Here is a 22,928-nt window from a genome sequence, read left to right as displayed (position 1 = left end):
ACAGCAATACAAACCCCTGAAATCCTTTAGATCTTGCACCTAGACTGAGTGTAAAACCAACAGTAAGGCTAGAGATGCAATTTGGAGGTAAAACCCTTGTCTAGCATGTTCAAAGTTCTTTGTCTGATGCCAGCACTGTAAATAATAAAACCTAGCAGTATATAAACAGATTTGAAAGGACTTTACCCATTGATTAAAAAGTACACTTTATTCCAAAAAGATATTTTGCCTATTCTTACCAAAAAATAGGTCCCAGCAAACTTAAATAACCAATGACAACTTGTTAGATTCAGGGGGAAAAAATGTTATACACACAAACAATGTTTTATATCTATCTGTACAGTTTTACAGATATATAATTTTATTTTTATGCACTTCATATATACACAAAAACATATGTTTAATGCACATACAGCCATTTAATAAGAACATTCTATACACTCACATAATATGGATATTGATTTTTAAAATGGCAAAGCATTCAAAGACATTTTTATATTCTTGTAATTATAGGAATAACATTTGGTAATATTTTAAATTGGGTCTTATGAAAAACAATCAAATTTTTAAAATAATAAATACTTAATGAAAAATAAACAGGTGAACACTTTTGTATCAGCTCTCATTAAATCTTGGGTGTTTCTCCCATTACCTTGAGTAATATTTACAGACACCCCACAGTGAAGAGATATATGTGTAATTCTATCTCTCAGTAATGCCTTGCTACTCCGAACAGAAAAATAAAATAGAAACTCGGTCTTGATAACCAAATTGCCTTTCTGTTCACCTTGAGAACATTTCCTCCCTGTCCTTTGCTTATCTCGCTCTCCCTGAATATGCAAAATGCCAGCTCATTAAAGACTCCACCATCTATTTAGTTTCTTCTATTTGGATGAAGAACACTTTCTACTAGTTCAAGTATAGAACAAACCTTTGTGTCAACAAATAAAAATACAATTACGTGTCTAAGTATAAATTGTCATTGTGAAAACAAATATTGAAAGGATGTATTTTTTCTGTACTGGAATTATGGGCCCTATACATATATAATTTTTAGATATACATGCCGTAAGCTCTCTGTAGTCCCTGATAGGTTTTGCTTATAGGGTTTTGAGCTTCATTTTTTGCCACAAATGTTGCCAGTGCACCTGCCCCATAACATTAGTCATAGAGTTTTGTCATAAGAAGTGTCAATACAAAAAATATTAAGAGAATAGGCATTCTCTCCCAGCAATCACATCATTTGATCTGTGAACCTCCATGAAAACCCATCTGAATAACCTTCATTTAACATACCAATGGATAATGGCTCATGCGTTAATTTATTCTTCACATATTTTAATGCAAGAAGTTATATCTTTAAAAAACAAATCTATTTAATGACTAAAACCACGTACATGCAATTGCTAATCAAATCTCTCTTCAACAGCAAAGCATTTTTCAAATCCAGTCAAATTTCCTAATCGACTGCCTAGTGCAGGCGCCCACACACAGAGCGCGAGCCGTGCCAGCTCTTATAGCTACGGTCAATGTAGTGAAGACACCCACATAGCAGCAGCTGCTGCTATCCTGAACCTTTCCACCCGCTGCAGGGAAGCCGCAGACATCCTCTCCAACAAACCACAGAGTCTGCATGCCAAGGTAGGCCAGTCCAAGAGCCCGGAGGGTGGGCCAGCGACAGAACCGTGAGAATAAACTGCCTTTCATGTTCCTAACCACATTTGCCACCACTCAGCTCCTCCACCCTAAAGCCATCCCCTCCCTGTCTTAGGAAGAGGAACATTGACAGTGGATGAAGTTGGTGGGTCCAAAGAAAGAAAGTGTGCATCCCTTGGCTGGTGGCTCTTCTGGAAAATGGGGTACCATAGTTTAGGGAGAAGTGAGTTATGGAGACTGGTCAGGGAGAATTTACAGATTTCAAAGCTATTTTTGTTAAGGGGATTTGATCGAATAAGAAAAGAGGATTGATATTAAAATAAATATTGATCATAGAAGCTTTTGCTGCCTGCAAATCAAAGATGATAAGAAATGTTTGATTAAACAGCAACTGGCAAAACATTTGCAAAACTGACCCATGAAATTTTATTATTGCACATGTTACTGTCTCATAACATAATATAGTCTAGGTTGCCGGAGCATTCTTAGAAGACACATGGGAACTCCTGGGTATATTAAATCAGCAGGGAGGTTTGAGAACTTGTAACACTCTAATCCAAAATCGAATATTGTGATCTTTATGAAAACACTACATTTCTGAAGCCCATGAAATATGAATCACATTTTTTTCTACAGCTTCTCCTTTCTACATATGAGAAGTACTTGGGTATGCTCATGGTAACCTGACTAATACATACACAGAGCCTTCATGCTTGGCCTTTTGCCAGTGAGGGACTTTGCAAGTGCCCCAGTGATCCACAAGAGGAGGTTGTAGGGGCTCAAGCCACTTCCTCCCACTGAAGCCAGTAACTCCTATTTACACAAAGCACTTCAATTAAAAGAAATTATTTCCCTACCTAGAAGGCTGAAGCCAGCTGAAATAAAGTGCCCAGGCTTACTTGATAACAGCTTTTACCTTTGCTGTAAGTGGAAGATTCCCTAGGTTAAACTGAAACCCTGAAACCCAGACAATTAAAGCCTGTACCCTTTTTTCCCCTTTAAGAACAGCCTCTCTGGAATGGTCAGCTGCTCGCCTGTGCCGTGCCAGGCCTTCAGGAGAGCAGGTAGTGCAGTGCCACCGAGCATTTGACAGAAGAATCAGAATTAGCTTCTGGACAAAACTGAGCCAAGTAAACCCCAGGAAGAGTTGGTGGCCAAAAAGCACTCAAAAACAATTTTTAAACAAATGAGGTTCTTAAACAAAGAAAATCACATTCTCTAAAAATATAAAGAAAATACCTGACTGTCTGAATTCAAAGGAATCCCAGCCACAAACTATTGCCATAGGCAAATGATTTGGAGGATTTTAAAATGCAACTTTATTTTTAAATCCACATTTTAAATTTGAGTAAATTTCTTTTTAAAGGTATATTCTAATAGAGATCTGGTTGCAGAAATACTAACATAGCTTCCTTGCTAGTACTTTATTTCTTGATGGTTTAAGCTGGCCTGTGAAAATAAGACTACTGGTATTATAATTATTAGTGTCACTTAAAGTACTCAAGTAATGGTGCTAGGATGCATGCTTTCCCTCTGCACATGTAAATGTTTTTATGCTCCTCAGAATTCTGTCTTTCACCTTAAGATTCTTAGTGTTCCATTAAATTGCTCACATCAAACAATGTAACAAAATAGCAAACATTTGAGTGTTTTTTTCCTTATTAGTGTATATCCTCTTTTAAAAACACATTTCTGATCAGAAGACTGACTTTAATTGGCACAGTTTAAATAGTCTATTTCAAATGTATATTCTTCTACCCCTTGTGCCAAGGCAGTTCTGTGGAGTGGATTGGGCTTGCCTGGGGTAATTGGGACTCCACTGTAGGACTCAGCCTCCTGCTACCAACTCAGCCAAGTCTGCAGGGACCAAACCATTGATGTGACACCGAGGAGGGAAGAAACAGAAAGTGCTGAAAGATGTTTTAAAGGAGTTGATCTGTCAGGAGTTTTAAAAGCCATTTTCTTATGAACATTATCTCCTTGGACATAGTGATTGTTAAAATAGAATAAATATGGCACCCTGCAACGTCACTGTGCAGATTCCTGCCAACATGTACATTCTCACACAACTCTAACAATTTGTAGAATCCTGCCCTTGTTGGATCCTATTTTCTGAATACAGAAGAATATCTCACCAATTCCTGAAACAACAAAAAAAAATTTTCTTCTCGTGAAAGTGAGAAAAAGCCAAGGCAATTAACTCTGAAAAATGGCCTCTGAGCAAACAGTGCCTACGTGGGTCCTTTCTGTTGTTAGTGTCACACTTTACTCTGAGCCTTCTCCTAAAGCAGGGTTGAGTATAGTCTTCCTCTCCACATTGAATGCTAGCCTGATTCTCCTTCTATTAGATTTGATTGTTTCCTCCATGGCAGATTGCTAGTATGTTTATCTCTGATAGCCCAGATAAACATATCTCTTGATCTCTTATTTCTTACTTAACAGTGAGAATGTAGAAATATACAGCTTTTCCTTATACTTCTGTAATGGAGCATTCTTGGTATATTAGAGAGACATCCTGGCAGAGAACCCATAGCTATACTCTCCAGAAGGTCTCTAAGTGCTAGACTGCCCTAGTCAAAGGGTAGATTGAGCCACAGACCTTACCTTCAATGAACTTATAGACAAGCAGGATAAAAGAAATGACCCTCTGGACCTGGGCATGTACCTTAGTGGTAGAGCACTTGCCTAGCATATAAAAGCCCCTGGGTTCAATTCCCAGTACCCCCCCAACACACCCTTCAGAAAAAGTGACCTTCTGGTTATGGTACCTGACTTGCATTGTTTTAGATAAAGCATAGAGTTTGAAGAGATGAGATCAATTATGAATTTGATCATAACTTGGATGATAACTGATTTCTTATTTTCCCTTTGTTCCCATTTGTTCCTTACTTTTATGCAATGAATATCTCTCTTTGGTTGTTTAACACACCCAATAGGAGAATGAATTAAAGATCAGACTGTCACTTATTGGCACAACCTTTTAAAATCAAGTCAGATGCCACTAACTTAAAATATGCCTGCATGCCCACTTGGTGGGGCTAATACAGATTTTTTTTTTCATGTCCTATGTGAGCACACAACTGACTCCCAAGGTTAGTGGGAGATCTGAATCAGTAATTTGCAAAATCCCCACCCTTAAGGAAAATCAAGGGAACACAGGTTGTTTTCAGAGGAACAATAAAACTTTAGAGTTCCTGCATAGCCTAAAAATAATGAAAGATGATACAGTAAACTAAAATACACTTTTCCTCAGATATTTTCTTAGCCTCATACACTAAGACACTTTGCTTCTCTGTCCCTTCCCAGCACTGAAGGCGCATACTTGTGTATGTTGTTGTTCATTCACCCAGCTAGTCTCCACCAAGCTCAGGAGCCCATTATGCTCAATGTGGAGAACACCAATGCTTGTCAGTCATTGCTGGTCACTGCCCAAACAGAACCCTTTGCCTCCTAAAAGTAGAAGATTTTTAAGGGAATTATTTATCTGTTAAAATACCATCTGGCCTATGCATAATACATTGGCACCACCAAAATTGCCTGCGTGTGGTTTAAGTATCTTTTCAAGGAATTGGGTCAATAGAAAACAATTAGTACTTTCCAGTCTTAGAGGAATATCATAAAGGTTAAAGGTAATTCTGTGTGACATATAGTACTCTCATTGGTTCTAAGATGTCTATCATGTTCCACATTTTAATTTGGAATTAATATGAGTCATGAAACATAAATGAGCCATGGCTTCCAACACCTCCCCTTGGTCTTGATACTGTGACTCCTGGCAAGAGCAGAGCACCTGGTACCTACAGGCAGGGAGTGAGCCTCATGGGTTTGCTGAGTAGTTTCCTCCAGTGCCCCATGAGAGCCGTGCCAGCCTGAGTCAAATCCGCTCCCCATTTTCCTTCCTTCCTCCCACCCTGATCGACAGAGGTAGGAACACGCTTCACAGTCTATCTTTATCCTCATCTGCTGCTTGCCAAGCATTCTGTTGTTTGTTTTGGTGTTTTCCCCACCTGTTTAGACAAAATGACATATGCACAGTGTGCCTTAAAAGAAAACAAAAAATTGACACTTGCTTGAAATGTTTAAAGTTCAAAGTCTGTTTTGTGCTTGAACAAGGCCTCGAAACGACATGATGTCGCAGCACCATTCCTGCTGCCTCTTAACAGGAATAGCCTGGTGGCCCTGGATGATTACGATCCAAACACAGTCTTCTCCAGTAACTTGAACATCAGGACAGATTGAACCATACGTCGTGAGTGAAATGTGATAAGAGTCTTGGCCCAGGAAGCAAAAGGACTATTCCTATAAGTGCAGGAAAACTAGATACTTAATAACCTAGGGGTATGTCTCTTTTGATGTTCAAAAACCCTTATTAGCATCATTTATGGAACACCTACTATATGCCAGGCACTATACATAAACACTTTGCCCATATGAATCCATTTTAATCCTAATATTCTAGAAGTGAAGTAGCTAATATTCTCCAACTTTGAAGAGGAAGAAACAGTACTGTAAAGATACTAGATGATTTTCTCTGACTGGCACAGCTACAATTGTTGGAATTAAAATTTGAATTCTTATCCATGTCTTTTTTTAAAAGACCTTATGTTATATAGACTGTCGGTCCCCCAAGAGTTTAATACCATGATTTCAAATGCCAGACAAAGATTTTGGGGAAGTGGCTGTAAATTTTATTTAAATTTTACACTATACATTAGTCATTTCTTCTCTGCACCCCATCATTCTGTTTCATTAAATGTATTTCACAAGCTTATAAGCTCAGAGTCTTACGGCTTGATTGCCATTGAGTAAGAATAAAATATTTCCATTTCATTCACTTATTAATAACCTATCTACTTCAAAAACATACTGAAGATAGCTTTCAATACAGAGAGCGTACTCCCCAGATAAAAAGAACAGAAACAAGAATGAAAGAACAGAGGCTGTGAGAGAAGGCCAGGGGGGAATTGCAGCAGAAACCTAAGTGGAATGACACTTAGGTTGCACTTCCTTCCTGCGAAGTCAAAAGATGGCAGGTGATCTCTCCTGGGTTAATAGAGAGTTTGAAAAAGAAGGAAAGCAATACGTCTTATTTTATCAATGTTGTGAAAATTAGGAATTTTCATAATCAGAATATTTAGGTAAAATGATAATGTTGTTTTCACATCAGCAACATATTTAAATGTATGAATTTTTTATTCTAATTAGTTCTACATGACAATAGAATGCATTTTGACACACCATGCATAAGAGGAGCATAACTTCTCATTCGTCTGGGTACATGATATAGAATCACACAGGTCATGAAATCATATATGTACATAGGATAATAACGTCCAATTCATTCTATTCTCATTCCTACCCCCATTAAATGAATAATTTTTTAAATTGTCAAAACAAGATAATATTATCATTTGCTTGGAAAATAATGAAGGAAAACAGCTGTAAGCCTATTCTCTAAATACAAGTATGGTAATTTATGTGTTTTCCCTCTTAGTCTTCAAAAACAAATTGTCTCTTTCCCCTAGTTGTAAGCATAGCAGGAATGTCATGCTCTTTCCTATTTTCAATGATATGAAGATTTTCCATATCACTTGTTACTCAGACCTCATAATTAACATTTTACTGACCATATAATGCGTACCATTTCATTAACAGTTTTTTCTGTTGTTGGATAGTGATGTCAGTGCTTATTTTGTGGTACAAATAAAGATTATAATCATTAATTCTTTCAACTTTCAATTTAATAATAATAATATATACATATAATTATCAAATTATCTTTCGCTAGAAATCTATAGGCACAAAATAAGCCCCTTCAAGGGAGGAACAATCTATTTCTCAAGTTTATTTTTTCTCCAAAATATAGTATCTTAAACACATTAAAATGCTTTCTCAGTAATTTATTGAATACATAAAAGGTAGGTAGTATCACTCAAAAATGGCTGAAATAGATGGACCTTGATGATTTTCCCAGGATGGAAAGTATACCCTAGCCTCAAAAAAACTTAAAACATACATGTAAATACTTAATATAAGAATCCCAAATATCACTTTGAAGAATCAGAATGTCAGAAGGGGTGGGAGGGACAGGACCATATGAGCTGTGACCATAGCCTCTTCCCTCCACTGGCCTCTCCCACCTTCCCCCCCCCCCCGCTTTTGTGTTGCCATTTAGAGTTTCAAGCCCAGAGAAGTGATGCCTATTGATATTGCTCTGAATAAAAAACTATGCTATAAATGTTCGATCTCCCATCTATGGGCAGAAAGGGACCCTTAGCTGTTACTGTGTGTAATTGTTGAATGCATCTGTGTGCTTACTTAGAGCCCATCTGTACCCGGCTCCCCAACATGCAGCTCACTCTCTGAGTCAAGTCAGGTGCTCAGAGCAGCCGGCTGGGGCATGGGTCTACAAAAGCACCTCTTTTAAACATTAGGAGGGATTTTATTTTTCACTCAAGCCCTGATTACTCAAGATGTATAATCATAACAACTCCTAGAATTTCTCATATTTAAAAAAAATACTATTTGGAATTCTTTTTCTGTAAAAACTAAAATATATATGAGTGTTGTCTTGGAATAGTTGTATTTTTCAGAGAGATTGAATCTGCACTATTTATGGGTTTTGCACTATAAAACTCTGCAGCCCAGTCACATGGCTTCTTTTTCCTAAGCCATCTGTCACAGAGGTCTGGAATTTTATGTGAATGTTGGTTGTGCAGTCTTAACCCAAGTTTTTTTTTTTAATTTTTTTATGAAAAATGTCAGCAACTACAATATTTAGCATTTTACTTTATGTTGGCCATTAAACTTGATTACTATAGCTCTCTTTCATTGCTATAGTTACATATCAGCTATAAAGCCAAAAATTGTTTTGATGTGTTTCTGGCAGAATACATTGTGAGATCATGGAAGGGAGAGAGTACATGGCACTGATATGGTTAATATCTTGGATTTTTGTAACTAAGGTTTATTAATGCTGGTATAAAAACGTATTTGATATTATACAGATGGCATAAGATGTTGTGGTTACTACGTTATTATCCAGGATAAGCTGTACTGTCAAATTCAGGGCTTAAAACTATCACAGGAGATTAAACTGTTTACTAAAAATGGACAGAAAGATATAGCCAAAGCATCTTAGTACAACATATTAGAAGTGTATTTACCTCCTACAAATAGAATGCACCATATCTAGCTAGTAAAATGAGAGATTGAAAATATGAACTTTGTGCATAAAACAAGCAAATAGAAGAGGTGCTTTTATTTTTTTTTTAATCAGGCATAAATGACAAGTCAGACTAAGTGCTGCCCAGGACTCAGTGGCAAATGGTCAGAGGACAGAGGGTAGAAGTAGGGAGAAATTAAAATGCAACCCCAGGAAAGTAACTGTTGACCGTGAGCATTAGGGATCTTGCTAATATATTCAGGACTTTTGCTTTACCAACCAAAAGGAAAGAGTAAAGAAACTGTCAAGAAGTTAATTGTGAATTGATAGATGATGTTGAATGTACCAGAAAGGTGTTATTTGACCTATTTGGAAAAATGACAAGCATGTTCTTCCAGCTTTGTGGAGTTACTGCATGGCAATGTTTGCAAATTCTGACTCTATACAAGCCACCCTGTGGTGTGAATCTTGAAGCAGATCCAGAACACATGAGCAGTTTATTGGGACTTCAGCCAAATACAGACTGCAATACTGTTTCTTAAAAAATTAAAAATTGAAAAAGTTTGGCAAAAGGTATCACAAGGAGCAACATTAGTTTTAAGTCTCATGCTAAGCATCTGCAAAATAAATATCTTTTTCCTGAAGTTATCATTATTAAACCCCAAATAGTCACACCATGAGCTGCTACCTGAGGGCCCCTGAGTGTGAAGTCTGGTTGCACTGTCTGCCTCTCTCTTCTCACCCACCATGATTTAACAAAGCTTTCCAGTTCAAATAACCTAGGGTGAAACATTGCTTTCATATTTATATGATATTCCAATAAAGATTCTCTTCCAGCTGGTTATGTTTTCATATTTCTCATGTTACTTTAATATTGTGATGGGGAGTTGGGGAGTTATATGTGCCTTTTGATGAACACAAATGTTAATGCTTTAAATGATGAATTTGGAATAATAATTCTATAAAGTAGAAAAGAAGATTTACAGCTAAACTTTAAAAATGTGTACATACACAAAACAATTTTAGCCAATATTCTTAGTATTTGGAGCATCTTATTATTTATATTAAGCTTACTTTATTTAAACCCAGAAACATGAAGCTCACTAATGGAGCTGTTCTTAAAAGTCTGCCTAAGAAATGAACATTACCCAATGCAAATCAGAAAGCTTGATTTAAAAGCAGATATACTTCCATAAAAGCTTACATTTAAAATTATCCCTTAAAAGCCCCACATGGCTCAGCTATAACTGCAAACTGCTTAAATGTTTTTCTGTTTCCTGTTGTGTATCAGGGAGCCGAGATAGAAGTGGATGAAAATGGGACATTGGACTTAAGCATGAAAAAAAATCGAATCCTGGACAAGGCTGCACCCCTAACTTCCTCTAATACTACCATTCCAACACCTTCATCTTCCCCATTCAAAACAAGCAGCATTCTGGTCAATGCAGCATTCTATCAGGCTCTCTGTGACCAAGAGGGCTGGGACACTCCTATCAACTATAGCAAAACTCATGGGAAGACAGAGGAGGAGAAAGAGGTATTGTTTCAATGTGTCAATCAATAAGCTGGAGATAGATCATGACTGCAGAGTATTACTAGCTTTTTTTCTCCTACATGATATTTCACATTCCTTTTTTATAGTATGAAATCCTATACCTTGTTTTAGATTGTGATTAAGTGATGACTTTAAATTTCACATGAAATTTCACTTGCCTAAAATAATATTCATTATAGTAGTAGCTCTTATCCCCATGATGGTGACAATTTCTGCACTGCAAGATTGATTTTATTATCTGTCCCATCATAAAGGGGCAATGCCAGTTCACTAATTCTTTTTGAACCAGAAGGTTGAAGATGAAATCCAATCAGAAACAGTTTTGGAACCATGTCAAATCTGCTTCTTTGGTTTCATGAAGGAACTGTGTTGGCATGTCTATGTTTAGAGTCGTTGTTTGAAGTACTGGATCATAAATGTTGGATGTCTAAATTGTATCAATCCCAAAGTTGAGGAGACTTATTTGTGCATTTGGTGATCTCAGAGGTGGTTTTATCCTCAAAGCCAGAAGTTGTTACCTGGCAGAGCCAATTTAACCTTTACCTCTATAGACTGAATTGCTTAACTTGGCCTGATTCACCATGAACTACTTAGTGTCACTTAAAAGTTTGGACAGTTAGAACTCCCATTGTTTAAGCTGTCTATAATGGCAGGTGTGTACATAATGATTCCAATGAGTGATCCTATTTTGCTTTTTGTCAGAAAAGTAATTGATGGGATTGTCACTTGATACATTTAAAGGACTGAAATAGCCATTCTCTGCAGAAGTATATACCTTCTTTTTCAGCTTTCTGAGTTCACAGACTTGCGGGAGGTGGGGATCTAATATGATTTTGGCTTTAACATCTCAGAGTGTGAGTCAATATACACAGTAGTGATCACAAGATTGGGCTGTTTCCAAATCCTCCTTCCTTTCCTTCCTTCCTCCCTCCCGCCTTCCCTTCTTTCTCTCCACACACTTTCACTGGCATCTCCAAGTCCAAACAGTGAGTTGCAGCAACAGATAGACCCACTTCCATGATGCATGTGCATCTCAGTCACACCTGTGCTCAGAATTCAATAGGAGGACTGACCCATATCCAAAAGCACTGGTAAGCAGAGTAGCACAGGCAGACACCCAATATGGAGAGGACGGAACAGCTAACCCTGCATGGGGTTGTCAGAGATGGGTACCCAGAAGAAGCCCCACCATCCCTGTTATCACGTGGAAAGATGAAGGGAGTCATACCACAGTGGATTTAACTTAGAATGTGCCCTACTGACTTTCTTCACTTTATTTTGCTGGGCTTTTAAAACTTCACCTAAAGTCTGGAATCAATCGGTCACAATACAGCAAGTTGAGTACCCCTTATCTGAATTGCTTGGGACAAGAAGTGTTTCAGATTTTGGAGGTTTTCAGACTTTGGAATATTTGCATAGACTATTGGTTGAACTTCCCTAACCCAAAATTTTGAAATTCAAAATGCTACAAATTGAAAGAAAATTTTTAAGTATCACGTTGGCATTTTGGATTTGGATTTTCAGAATAGGGTTTCTCAAGCTGTATTTTAGGAAATACTTTTATTTAAATAATGTGTGATGATTCTAAAAGGTGCATCTCTTCTGTCCACCATAATAATCCACTGTCCTTCAGGCTTGTGAAAAAAAAAAAAAAAAAAAAAAAAAAACCTTACACTGAACTTGCATCTGTTTATAAAATCTAGAAATCTATCCCCATTCACATTACTTGGTCATGCTGCACCACTTGTCTGAAATGGAAGTCTGAAGCATGCTAGAAAGTGGGCAGGTTGCTTGGAGGTAAAGTCCTCACAGGTCAAGATTGTTGATTTAATCCCACTACATACAAGTGTGCTTTAGCAAAGGGAGACACTCTTCAATTCACAAGACTGCTTAATCTCCAGCCAGTCAATTGCCAGTTAATCATGGCATATGGCACACACTCCCTTAAAGGCATACCTAACACTAAGCACAGGATCTGTGGATGTTGGTTGAATAGAAGTCATTATTATCCATGAAGGATAATACTTTACAAGGTAACTGTAACTGCCTCCCTGTTCTTGCATGAATTGTACAGGGTCAAAATCCCAGGGTGTTCTAATCTCTGGGATCATCTCAATGCCATGTGCAAAGTGGCACCTAGGATTTCTGTCCTTATCCATGTGACTGTGTTGTCAAGGGACCTTGGTCAGTGCATTCAGCAGAAAGCTTCTGCAGTATTCAAACTCATGTCAGACAGAGATATCCAGTCCTGAGTAGTAATAAAGCAAATTTTCTTCAAGTAGATTCTCACTTTTGTGTAGAGTATCTTGTATTGTTTGGCATTGATTATAATTGTGTGCCCTTAGCCTTAGTGTCAACATTGCACCCCTTATATTCTGAATACCCCCCTTCATTATCTCCTTGGCTATCTTTCCCATTACCCAGAAAGGCAAAAAATGAGTCTCATAACAAATATTTTATATTTACTTTCTAACTGTGTTTTTTTTGCATAATTTTAAAAAACACTTTGATTCATCTTGACAACTTTAAAGATTCAACTGGAGAATGTTTATCTAATGCATATAGATTTGTGACAGTATTTCATATCCCTACAAATACACAAATATTTGAAGGAGGTTCTTTTTTAAGGTTTTTTTTTTTTTTTATTTTGAGAATGACAGATTGACTTCAGGTTTCACAGCTGAGTCTTTTAATGCTGCAATTTTCAACCTGAGTATTCTGAAATCTGGAATTTAGAACCTATGTCAAAATTCAGGGCCACTGACAGTGACAAGGAGAACACCACAGATTCTCATTTTGGGACTCAAAGTGCTTGCCCTACGTTTGAGTTGGCAAAATATGTTTTTAGGCTGAAAGCTTATTGTCCCAGCTGTCTGCACAGGGTGAGTCATTGCTTGAGAAGCTATAGTTGATGGGGACACACACAAAGTGCTCCTGAATCATTGTTAACTCCCCAGTACAATTTCTCACCCTTGTACTTTGTTCTTTTATGTGTGCCAGGGTGATCTACTAACAGAGTATTTATCACATCCTGTTCTGAATCTTGAAAATAAAATGTGAGGCTTGATAGGTATTATTTTGAAAAAGTAGTTTGTATTCAGTGTCATCATGGAGAGGGTATCAGAAGGATACTATGTGCAACAAGAGTAAAGACAAAGAATGTTTCTGTATAGTGTCTCATTATCCCAAAAATCCTGCAAGGCAGAATTGGCATCACATTTTTTTAGAGGAGAAAAGTGATGCTTGGGGAGTTATAGTTGTTGGACCTTGTTATACAGAATTTAAGTATTAGGTTCAGAGGGGAAAATGGAGAAAAGGGGGGGAGCCATAATGCACCGAGACACAGAGAGGGTGGGGGAGAGAAATTAAAGTTTAGAAATAATGAAGAGATGGTGTGTGGCAAAGTGTGATGGAAGCCCATTGTCACTGGTATTTTTGAGGATGCAAAACCAAAGTCCTCTGACCTAGGCAGGTCTCCATATGTGTACACAGAAACCAGTTACAGCACTGGGTCTGTCTTGTCACTTCCCAGTGAGCTCTCTTGAATTGCTGCACATGGCTCCGACAATACATCAAGAATGTTTGAACACCAGAATGTGGTGTGTCCTGCTCCTGCCTGTCCTTCCCTTTGCCACTTTGCCACCTCCTCTGTGCCACATACAATATACACACAACATTCACATGACCAGAAATCGAGTGATTATTTCTAATTCATTGTTATCTAGTTCATATGCACAACAGTTGCTTAATTTTGGTGGTAATTTTCAGAAAATATTGTCTGTCTCTCTCAGTGAAATAGCCTGTCCAGATGCCCCCTTAAAAAAAATCCTGAATTTGGAAAAAAATCAAAATATCTCGAAAGGAAAGTACTGAGAAATAACTAGGGCTGTCAGTTTCATTCAACTGTCAGTTCTCCAAAGATTTCAGGGCTTAAAATGTTAAAAGTGCCAGATGCTATTATCTGTTATTCATGTTATCATTATGTTCTGGTCTTTACTGAAATCAATATAAACTTCCATCTGTACATTAAAGAATTTCATTGCACACACATACTTCAAACACACATGTACATACCATGTTCTCTCTTACACATCTTGCGTGGGATAAAATTATTATTTCCAAAGTGATACTTTAAATTTTGGTTTAAAAAAATCTCATAAATGCTATCAATGATTTTACACTGGGTGATCTTTAGGAATCCATCCAGTATAAAGTGTTTCTGTAACAGAACTAATCTAAGAATTCTTTTAGTGATGGCCACATGTATTTGAATTATATACTCTCTGCAAGTTTCCAGTGGTAGAATGTTAAGAAAAGTAAAAAAGACGGTTATTTTACAAATCAGTTGCATACATGAGAAACTAGAGGGTTTTTTTAAGTGATGTAATATTTAAAAGGTCATCACCAATAAAAAATATATTTTTAAAACATTGTCACATATTATTATATCAGATTAAATACCATTCATGATAATCAGGCACAGTAGCACATGTCTGTGATCCCAGCTACTCAGGAGACTGAGGCAGTTTGTGAGTTTGAGACCAGTCTGGGCAACTTAGTGATACCCTGTCCCAAAATAAAAAATAAAAATCGTTGGTGATATAGCTCAGTGGTAGAACTGCCCTGGATTCAATCCCCAGTACTGGGGCAGGGGTGTGGGGGATATATATGTGTGTGTGTTTGCATATATGTGTGTGTGTGTGTGTGTGTGTGTGTGTGAATGCCTTTTAGTCAAATATAATTCACACACTTTTGTAATTGATCATTTCTTTCAAAATCCTCCCCATTCTCTTGCCTTCCATAATGTACAAATTCAGCCATCAAACAACAATGGAAACATTCATATGTTCCTGTGTAAATGTACAAGGCTCCTCAGACTTTGTTCTGAACTCTATCATAAAGAAAATAATGAAATGATACTTTTTACTTAGTGCCATTTTTGTGAAAACATCAGCATCTAAACAGAAAAACAAAGGTTCTTCCACACTGAGACAGTATTGACCTTAGCTTTAGCTTTTGCCTCTACTTTCAGAAAGCCAAGGCATTTCTAAATTAGAGTGGAAATTACTACCCAAACTGAATCAGATTGTCCCAAATGGAGTGGATGGGGGTGGGGGGAGGCTGATCAGGTTTAGCCTTTAAAATTAGGAATTGCTTTACTTTAGTCTTTTACACTGTAAAACTTTAAAAAGATGATCTTCAATCATGTGTCTTGCTGAGAATTCCATGGAGGTGACTTTAAAATAGCACTTGTCTTTACAGCCAAATAGATAACTATTTTGAAACATACACTTCCTTTGACTTTTGAATGTATATTTCCATCAGCTAGAATGTTTTTTAATTGTGAGACAAAAAAATTATTTTAAATCTTTTTTTTTTAATTTTTTTTTTAGTTGTAGACAGAGACAATACCTTTATTTTATTTATTTTTTTTCTTCATGTGGTTCCGGGGATTGAAACCAGTGCCTCATGCAAGTTAGGCAAGCGCCCTACCACTAAGCCATAACCCTGGTCCTATTTTAAATCTTTAGAAAATATTATTTTTATTTTTAAATACCCTCTCATTATTTTAAAATTATTTCTTCCTAATAAATCTTCACTTTTTATCAATATTCTGTGTTTTTCCAGTGACTAAATGTTTCAGGGGGAAAATGGTAGAAATTTTCTTAAATACCTGGGGAAAAAGCTAAAGTAATAAAATACACAGAACATGCTAAAGATAAAACAGTGATATTGTCTGTTAATAGTATAATTGTACATGGTATCCAATGGATAGTGAGCACTTACAGTACTTCATTTGTTACCATTCCATACATTTGTAGTCTATTGGTCCAGTTAGTTCTTTTCATCTGCAGTTTCTTCTTTCAATGTGTAATTTGGACATAAACTTTACAAAATCAGTTAGTATTTTGTTTTTCAGTAAATTAGCATGTAAATGACATAAATTGAACCAAACCAAGTTCTTTTAATTTGATCTAATAATAATATCACTTGAAATAGTTACCAGTGTATTCACTACAGCATACTCGTATGTAAAATAATTGAACTGTTGTTACGAAGTAAAGAATGAAGAATTTACATTTGCCTTGATAATGATATCAGTGTTCAGAATTTTTCGTTGGTTTAAAAAATTCAGGAATTTTTGTTTTTCCATTGCTTTTGAATGTAGATTCAGAATCATTAAAATTATATTATGCTGCAGCATTTTTATATCCATTTAAATTAAATGAAATTTAGTTCAGAAATTCCAAAATAGATCAATACTTTCAAGATTTGGAATATGTTTTTCTATATTAGTTAACATGATTTTAATTTTAAATCCAGAAAGTATTATGTTTACTGGATATGAGCTTAATGATAAAAGTAAGCTAATTATGTGATTGAGGAAAACTGTCAGGAGTTTTCTGTGAGATAATATACCACTTGGTAAATGAATGATTTGGAAAGATTAGTGACTCTTATGGGATCAAGATCAATATTAAGCTTTAAAAAAAACATGAAAATCAATAATATCCAATAAGAAATGCCATCCAATGATTAAAAGCATTACAAGATACTAAGTTAGCAAAAAAGAAAAGAAAAACAAGAAAGTGTTGTGAAAATAAAAGCAATTATCCAGAAAAAATGAAATTAAAAGGCTAAATACCATGGCCTCAGCTATTACAGATTTAAACACATAATTTAGATGTTAATTATTTGTATATTGGAATGAACATTCTGTTAACCTAGACTTGTATGTTTAAAACTCTGTGATTCATTTTTGCAATATTCCTTTCATCTTACTGCTGTTGTGTCTGCTGTAAAGAATTCTGCCTGTGTTCTCTAGAACTACTTATTGCACAGAAAAAAAAATTGAAACATACTAACATATTCACTCAATTACAAGAAATGTCTCTATAATTGTATTTGCTAAGAACTTTTCAAAGGTATTCCCCAACAATTATAATTTCTCATTCTTCGCTTAGGGTAAAGGTCCCTAACAATCCAACATATCCTTTTATTCATTATCTTATTTATTTCTTATGCAAATTCTTTGTAGTATTTCAGCTAAATCTTTTAAGTCAAAACTTAAACCCGACTCCAATCACTTCAAATTGAGTTGTCATTTCAGGGTTCCCTAATGGCTTCGGTCTTTTTTTTTTTTCCTCCAGAAAGACCCAGTGAACTCTCTGGAAAATTTAGAGGAAAAAAAATTTCCTGGAGAGGTCTCTATACCAAGTCCTAAACCCAAGCTCCATGCAAGAGATCTCAAAAAAGAACTAATCACGTAAGTGGTATCCAGTGCTGTACCCTGTAAGATCCTGGAGTCGAGAGACTCTAGTTCATGATTTTGGGTAATAATATCTGGCTTGTCCATTTGACTTTAGGACTCTTAGGGCAGTTGCAACTAGTCGATAGTTAAATGTTCAACCTATGCATTGAAATAAGTATACTACAAAAATGTACATGATGTGGTCCTATGCTAAGAGAACTGAAAATCTGCTGATTAAAAAATGAAATAATCTATGGGCTGGGGTTGTGTCTCAGCGGTAGAGTGCTTGCCTAGCACATGAGAGGCCCTGGGTTTGATCCTCAGCACCACATAAAAATAAATAAATAAAATAAAGATGATATTGTGTCCAACTAAAAAATAAATGTCTAAAAAAATGAAATAATCTAGAACAAGTAGAAATGCAGATATTTCGGTCTGAAGTTCCCAACTTGAGGTCCATTGACTCCAGAATGTCTAGGCTTGGCTTAGGAAATGTGCTAAGCTTGTAACATTTGAATCAAATGTTACTTGGGTAAAGGAGTGAATGATTTTCCTTGCATACTCTGAGGAGTGTTTTGACTTAAAAAAAAAAAAAAAAGGATTTCAAGATCAATTACCCTGATTTGATCATTATACAATGTAATACATGTATCCAAGCACACATCATACCCTCTAAATATGTACCATTTCCAAGTATCAATTAAAAATAAACATAAAAGAAATACAGACAGAGGTACCAAAAGCAGTAAATGAATGAAACGCAGGAAACTATTTTTCATATATAAATGATTAAATACTAATCAACTATGCTCGTACATAAATACATTTATAGCTGCCAGTTAATGAGAGTTTCCAGAGAACAGTAACTTTTCCACTTAGGCACCAATTGCTTATAATCCCTGCTCTGTATCTCTCTGTATAAAATACTTAAATTTGTCCATTAAAAGTAAATTTAAAAACTTCTGACCCAGGAGACGCTACACCTGGGTGCTCTCTCTTTTTTCTTTTACAGCTGAACTCAAGAAAGTTGTCAATAGTGTGTGACTCAGTTTCCCTCTTGAATCTTTTCCAGACAGGCTTTTATTTCATTGTTCCTGTAAAGCCACCATAAGGTCACCATTCTTGTTACATTCTGCAGGAAGCCCCTCCCATTTGGATGTCCTGATTCTCCTGTTCTACCATCTCTAACTGTGACTTCCTGATTCACATCGTGCAGCAGGGAGCTCTGGTCTTCTCCCTTCCCCTCCCGCTTCCCTCCAGCACACCAAGACAGAACCTGCCCCAGGTCCTTGCAGTTGCTGTTCCTTTTCCCAGAACTCTGTCCCCAGGGCTTCTGAAGGGCTTAACCTGTGCTCCCTCAGAGGTCTTTTTGCTACGGCAGTTCCTCACCTTCCAGTCTTGACATGCCTGCCCAGTTTTCTAGATCTTTTCTTTATCAGCAGCATTCTCACCATCTGACATATGCATTTCCTTTCACCTCTGCTCTCTAGTGTCTGTCTCCTCACCAAGAATAAGGCCCGGAGGGCACAGGTGCTATTCCTCAAGTTTTTGTTCCCCGCTTGGAATCATAACTGTGCATAATATATACTTTGCTGCCTCTTATTCCCCAGCTACATGCACAGTGACCTGGGAACACATCTCAAATGTTGGTGCCAAGTACAGAGACTTTGTACATACTAGGCATCCAATGGGATTACTCCCAGTCCAGCATCAGTTTGCTGTGTCAACATGTGAATGGCTTTTACATAAGTTCAGAATGTGCATTATTTAAGGATTTCATAGGCTCAAATATTATGTTCTTGTATGAGCTCAATATTCACCTGAGACTTGGGGGTAGACACATAATGGATGGTATCAAACATATAGTAACTTAGATTCCATCAAACACTGTTTCTTTCCAAGAGACCACTTGAGTGAGCCGTCCACTTATTCCCACATGGACCTACCTATTTGAGCTTGCTTATCTTTGGATGGATTTTCTTTCTACACAGTATTTTTTAATATCTTCAAAAATGGCAAATTTTTATTTTTTGAGAATGGATTGTTGGAAATTGCTGGAAGTCATTGCAAATTTAATGTCATGCAAAATATTTTTTGTAATCTTTACTACTCAAGACACACATATATAAACAAAGCTAAATAAAAAACAGGAAACATCCCAAAGATTTTGAACAAGTTTTGAATGAACTTTTTGGCATATTCATGAATTCCTAGGAAATTAACTCTCTCAGAGACCATACAGGACACCTATTTTACAGGCAGGAAGAGTGTTTTGAAGGATGTCTCATATATATATATATACATACATACATACATACACACACACATATGTGTGTGTATATATATATATATATATATATATTACTATGTTTTATGAAAATCTTGCTACTTACAGTGTCACCCTAGTTATCTGCCTTTAATTTTGATATTTTCATGTGCAAACCTTCCCAGAATATATCATCCAGTGGTTATTGGCATATGTTATCATGTAAGATTTTTCATCATAGATTTGGAATTAAATCTAGCTATCAAAATCCTAAACAGAAACATTTTCCACTATAATGTTGCCACTTATAATTTCTTTATTTTTTGACATTTTCTACAAAAATTATCAGTTAATTAAATGCATATCTTATTACTGTGTTTCGTAGGTAATGTACATGTAATTTGTCTAAAAATAATTGTGACTTCTTCCCCTTTTTTTTTACTACTTTTTTTAGTTGTAGTTGGACACAACACCTTTATTTTATTTACTTATTTTTATGTGGTGCTGAGGATGAAACCCAGTGCTTTGTGCTAGGTGAGCACTCTACCTCTGAGCCACAACCCCAGCCCCTACCTCTTTGCCTTTTGGGCAATGTTAATGTAATTGAAAAAAATAAAATTAAAAATAAAATAAATGCAATGCTGCTGTGGAACACTAGGTGGCGATGAATTCTGAAGTGGAGAGTAAGCAAATGAAACAGATCTACCTTCTCAGGATTCCAGATGGATAATGCTCAGAAAAGAGTTGTGGATGAGATGAAGGGCACTAGCAAATAATAATAATATTATTCCTGTTAATTTATCTTTTACTTTTTTACATGTATTTATTTTAACTTTCTTATATCCTATCCAGGAAAAGGGTAGAGTTAGTTTACTCAGCTTGAATCAAGCTCTGAAAGCCAGACATCCCTTTGAGAGTTCTAATGATTGTAGAGTCTTTAGATTACCTGAAAATTATTGGAAAGTACCACTTGGGGGGGGGGAAATACTTAGAAAATAATAATTCAGAAAATATTGGAATGTTAAAATCAATCTATCCCAAAATGTGCCTTCAAAGATTAAATTCTTGGGTCTGGGGTTGTGACTCAGTGGTAGAGCGCTCATCTAGCACTTGCGAGGCCCTGGGTTTGATCCTCAGCACCACATAAAAATAAAATAAAAAAATAAAGTTTTTTTTTTAAAAAAAAAAAAAGAAACTAAAATGGAAAAATAAAACTTAAAAAAAAAGGTTAAATTCTTATTCAGAATGTATAGGTAAGACTTCACTCTGGGCAGGATGTCAGAGAAAATAAGATGTACAAATAATGTAATTGATTTTTTTCTTCTGATTCTTAACACTGCCACAAATAGTGCTAAGCAGATGGGGTCAATCTGCTTCCTCTGAACAAGTGGCTCTTCAGCAGCATCAGAGGAAATTAAATGACTGAAAAACCAAGGAACCTACTAATCGTGGAAGGAAAACTTCTAAAGATAACTAACTTCTTGCATTATTTTTTTAAACACACACAAAAATCCCAAGACACGATCTGAGTTAGTGAAGTATAGGGGCTTCCATTACACTGCAGCACCTTTGGCAGATGTCCCGACAGTATATTCTTGGGCTAGTCATGAATTAGGGATCGTCTTTATTGGGTTACAGCTTTGGGTGAAATTGCTTACAAGCTTTGCCAACCAAACTGTTCCTGTACTGTCAGCAACTTCCCCATCTAAAATATCCACTTAATTTCCAGTGAAAGGTTTTCTTCTTTTGCTGTCAGTGTTTATGAAGTTATTAGGTTGCCTAGTTTTAAAAACTTACAAAAATTCCTTTCTGGAATCTATCATATAATTGGTGACAGTATTCTTAAAATCTGTAGTCATAATAAAGCATGGATTTATAATGTTCATTTTTAGAGAATTTATATTTTCAAAGAAATAGAACACTAATTGTTGCTGACTTACAAAATCACCAAGATATACATGTTAGTGTCATGTTCTTACATCATTTGAATCAGAGAATTGAATATGATGTTGGACACTGATAACTAAAAAAGTAATTCAGCATGCTCTGTTTTTAGTGTGCTGGTTCTTATATAAAAGCCAGTATAAATCCTTATTTCACTATTTTCTGCTTGTGCCCTATACAATGTTAACTTATCTTGAAGGGAAAAGCTGCTTGGTAATCTATCAGGTAGGGTAAATGACTCTGAAATGCACTTGACTCCAATGATGTGTTTTTCTGTTGACCCAGCTGTCCAACACCAGGATGTGATGGAAGTGGCCATGTCACAGGAAACTATGCGTCTCATCGCAGGTACCCAACAACCTCCGGCACAGTCAGGTTTTCCTCATCTTGCTCTGTTGCAATTACTTATCCTCATCTGTTCTAGCAAGATATCATTTGGATCAGGAAGTGGAGACTGAGTTAGTTAGGTTTGGGTTTATTTTTGTTTTTCAGAAATAAAATTATGACATATAGGAATCATGATTCTCAGCAAAAAAAAAAAAAATCTACTGTAAGTGACAGAACCAGAGTTAGGGTTCATGTCCAGCTTTGGTCCTGTCTAAATCTAAGTGAAGGCAACAGAATGGCTGGAGTGGATCTGCCGAAGCAGTACCTTTGATTCTGAGCAGATAATAACTCAGGACCATGGAGAGATTAACAGTGCAAAAAGCTTTGTTGGAACTTTCTGTTTACCTTCTTACTGACATGATTTGCTTTCTTTTTGAGCACTAGTTTAAAACTTCCAGTCATCATGACTTGGTGCAGCAATAAGAAAGAACTTTGTAATCATTGTACCATGGAATTCCAGAACTGGGGAGTCTCATTGGATTAAAGCCCTTCATTTGATAAATAGCAAATCTGAGTTTATGAGAAAACAATTGAAATGCCAACAAACCCAGACTCTAATAGCAAAGCCAGATTCAAAGTTTTGTTTGTTTGTTTTCCCAATCTTTAGTCACCAGTAATTTAACATATATTACAAACCCAGGATGCTCTTTGAGTCAGGTTTGTGTATATCAGTGTTGTGTATAAATATGTATATATTTTTTTT

The 22,928-nt window shown here is 36.2% G+C and overlaps 1 protein-coding gene across 1 annotated transcript in view; it reads left to right on the top strand.

The window, feature by feature from the left end:
• Positions 1-22,928, top strand: part of St18 (ST18 C2H2C-type zinc finger transcription factor) — a 108,790-nt gene that overhangs the window by 64,811 nt on the left and 21,051 nt on the right. The window contains exons 11-14 of the mRNA XM_046428626.2: positions 1,430-1,641; positions 10,113-10,358; positions 17,528-17,643; positions 22,124-22,186. Of these exons, the coding sequence (XP_046284582.1) occupies positions 1,430-1,641; positions 10,113-10,358; positions 17,528-17,643; positions 22,124-22,186 (637 nt within the window). The remainder of the gene's footprint in view (positions 1-1,429; positions 1,642-10,112; positions 10,359-17,527; positions 17,644-22,123; positions 22,187-22,928) is intronic.

Source organism: Marmota monax, unplaced genomic scaffold (assembly GCF_021218885.2).
Source record: "Marmota monax isolate L192 unplaced genomic scaffold, Marmota_monax_Labrador192_F-V1.1 WCK01_AAM20220418_F8-fsc00044, whole genome shotgun sequence".
NCBI lineage: Eukaryota > Metazoa > Chordata > Mammalia > Rodentia > Sciuridae > Marmota > Marmota monax.
Note: the sequence above shows the minus strand (reverse complement) of the source record. Positions and strands in the feature narration are given on the sequence as shown.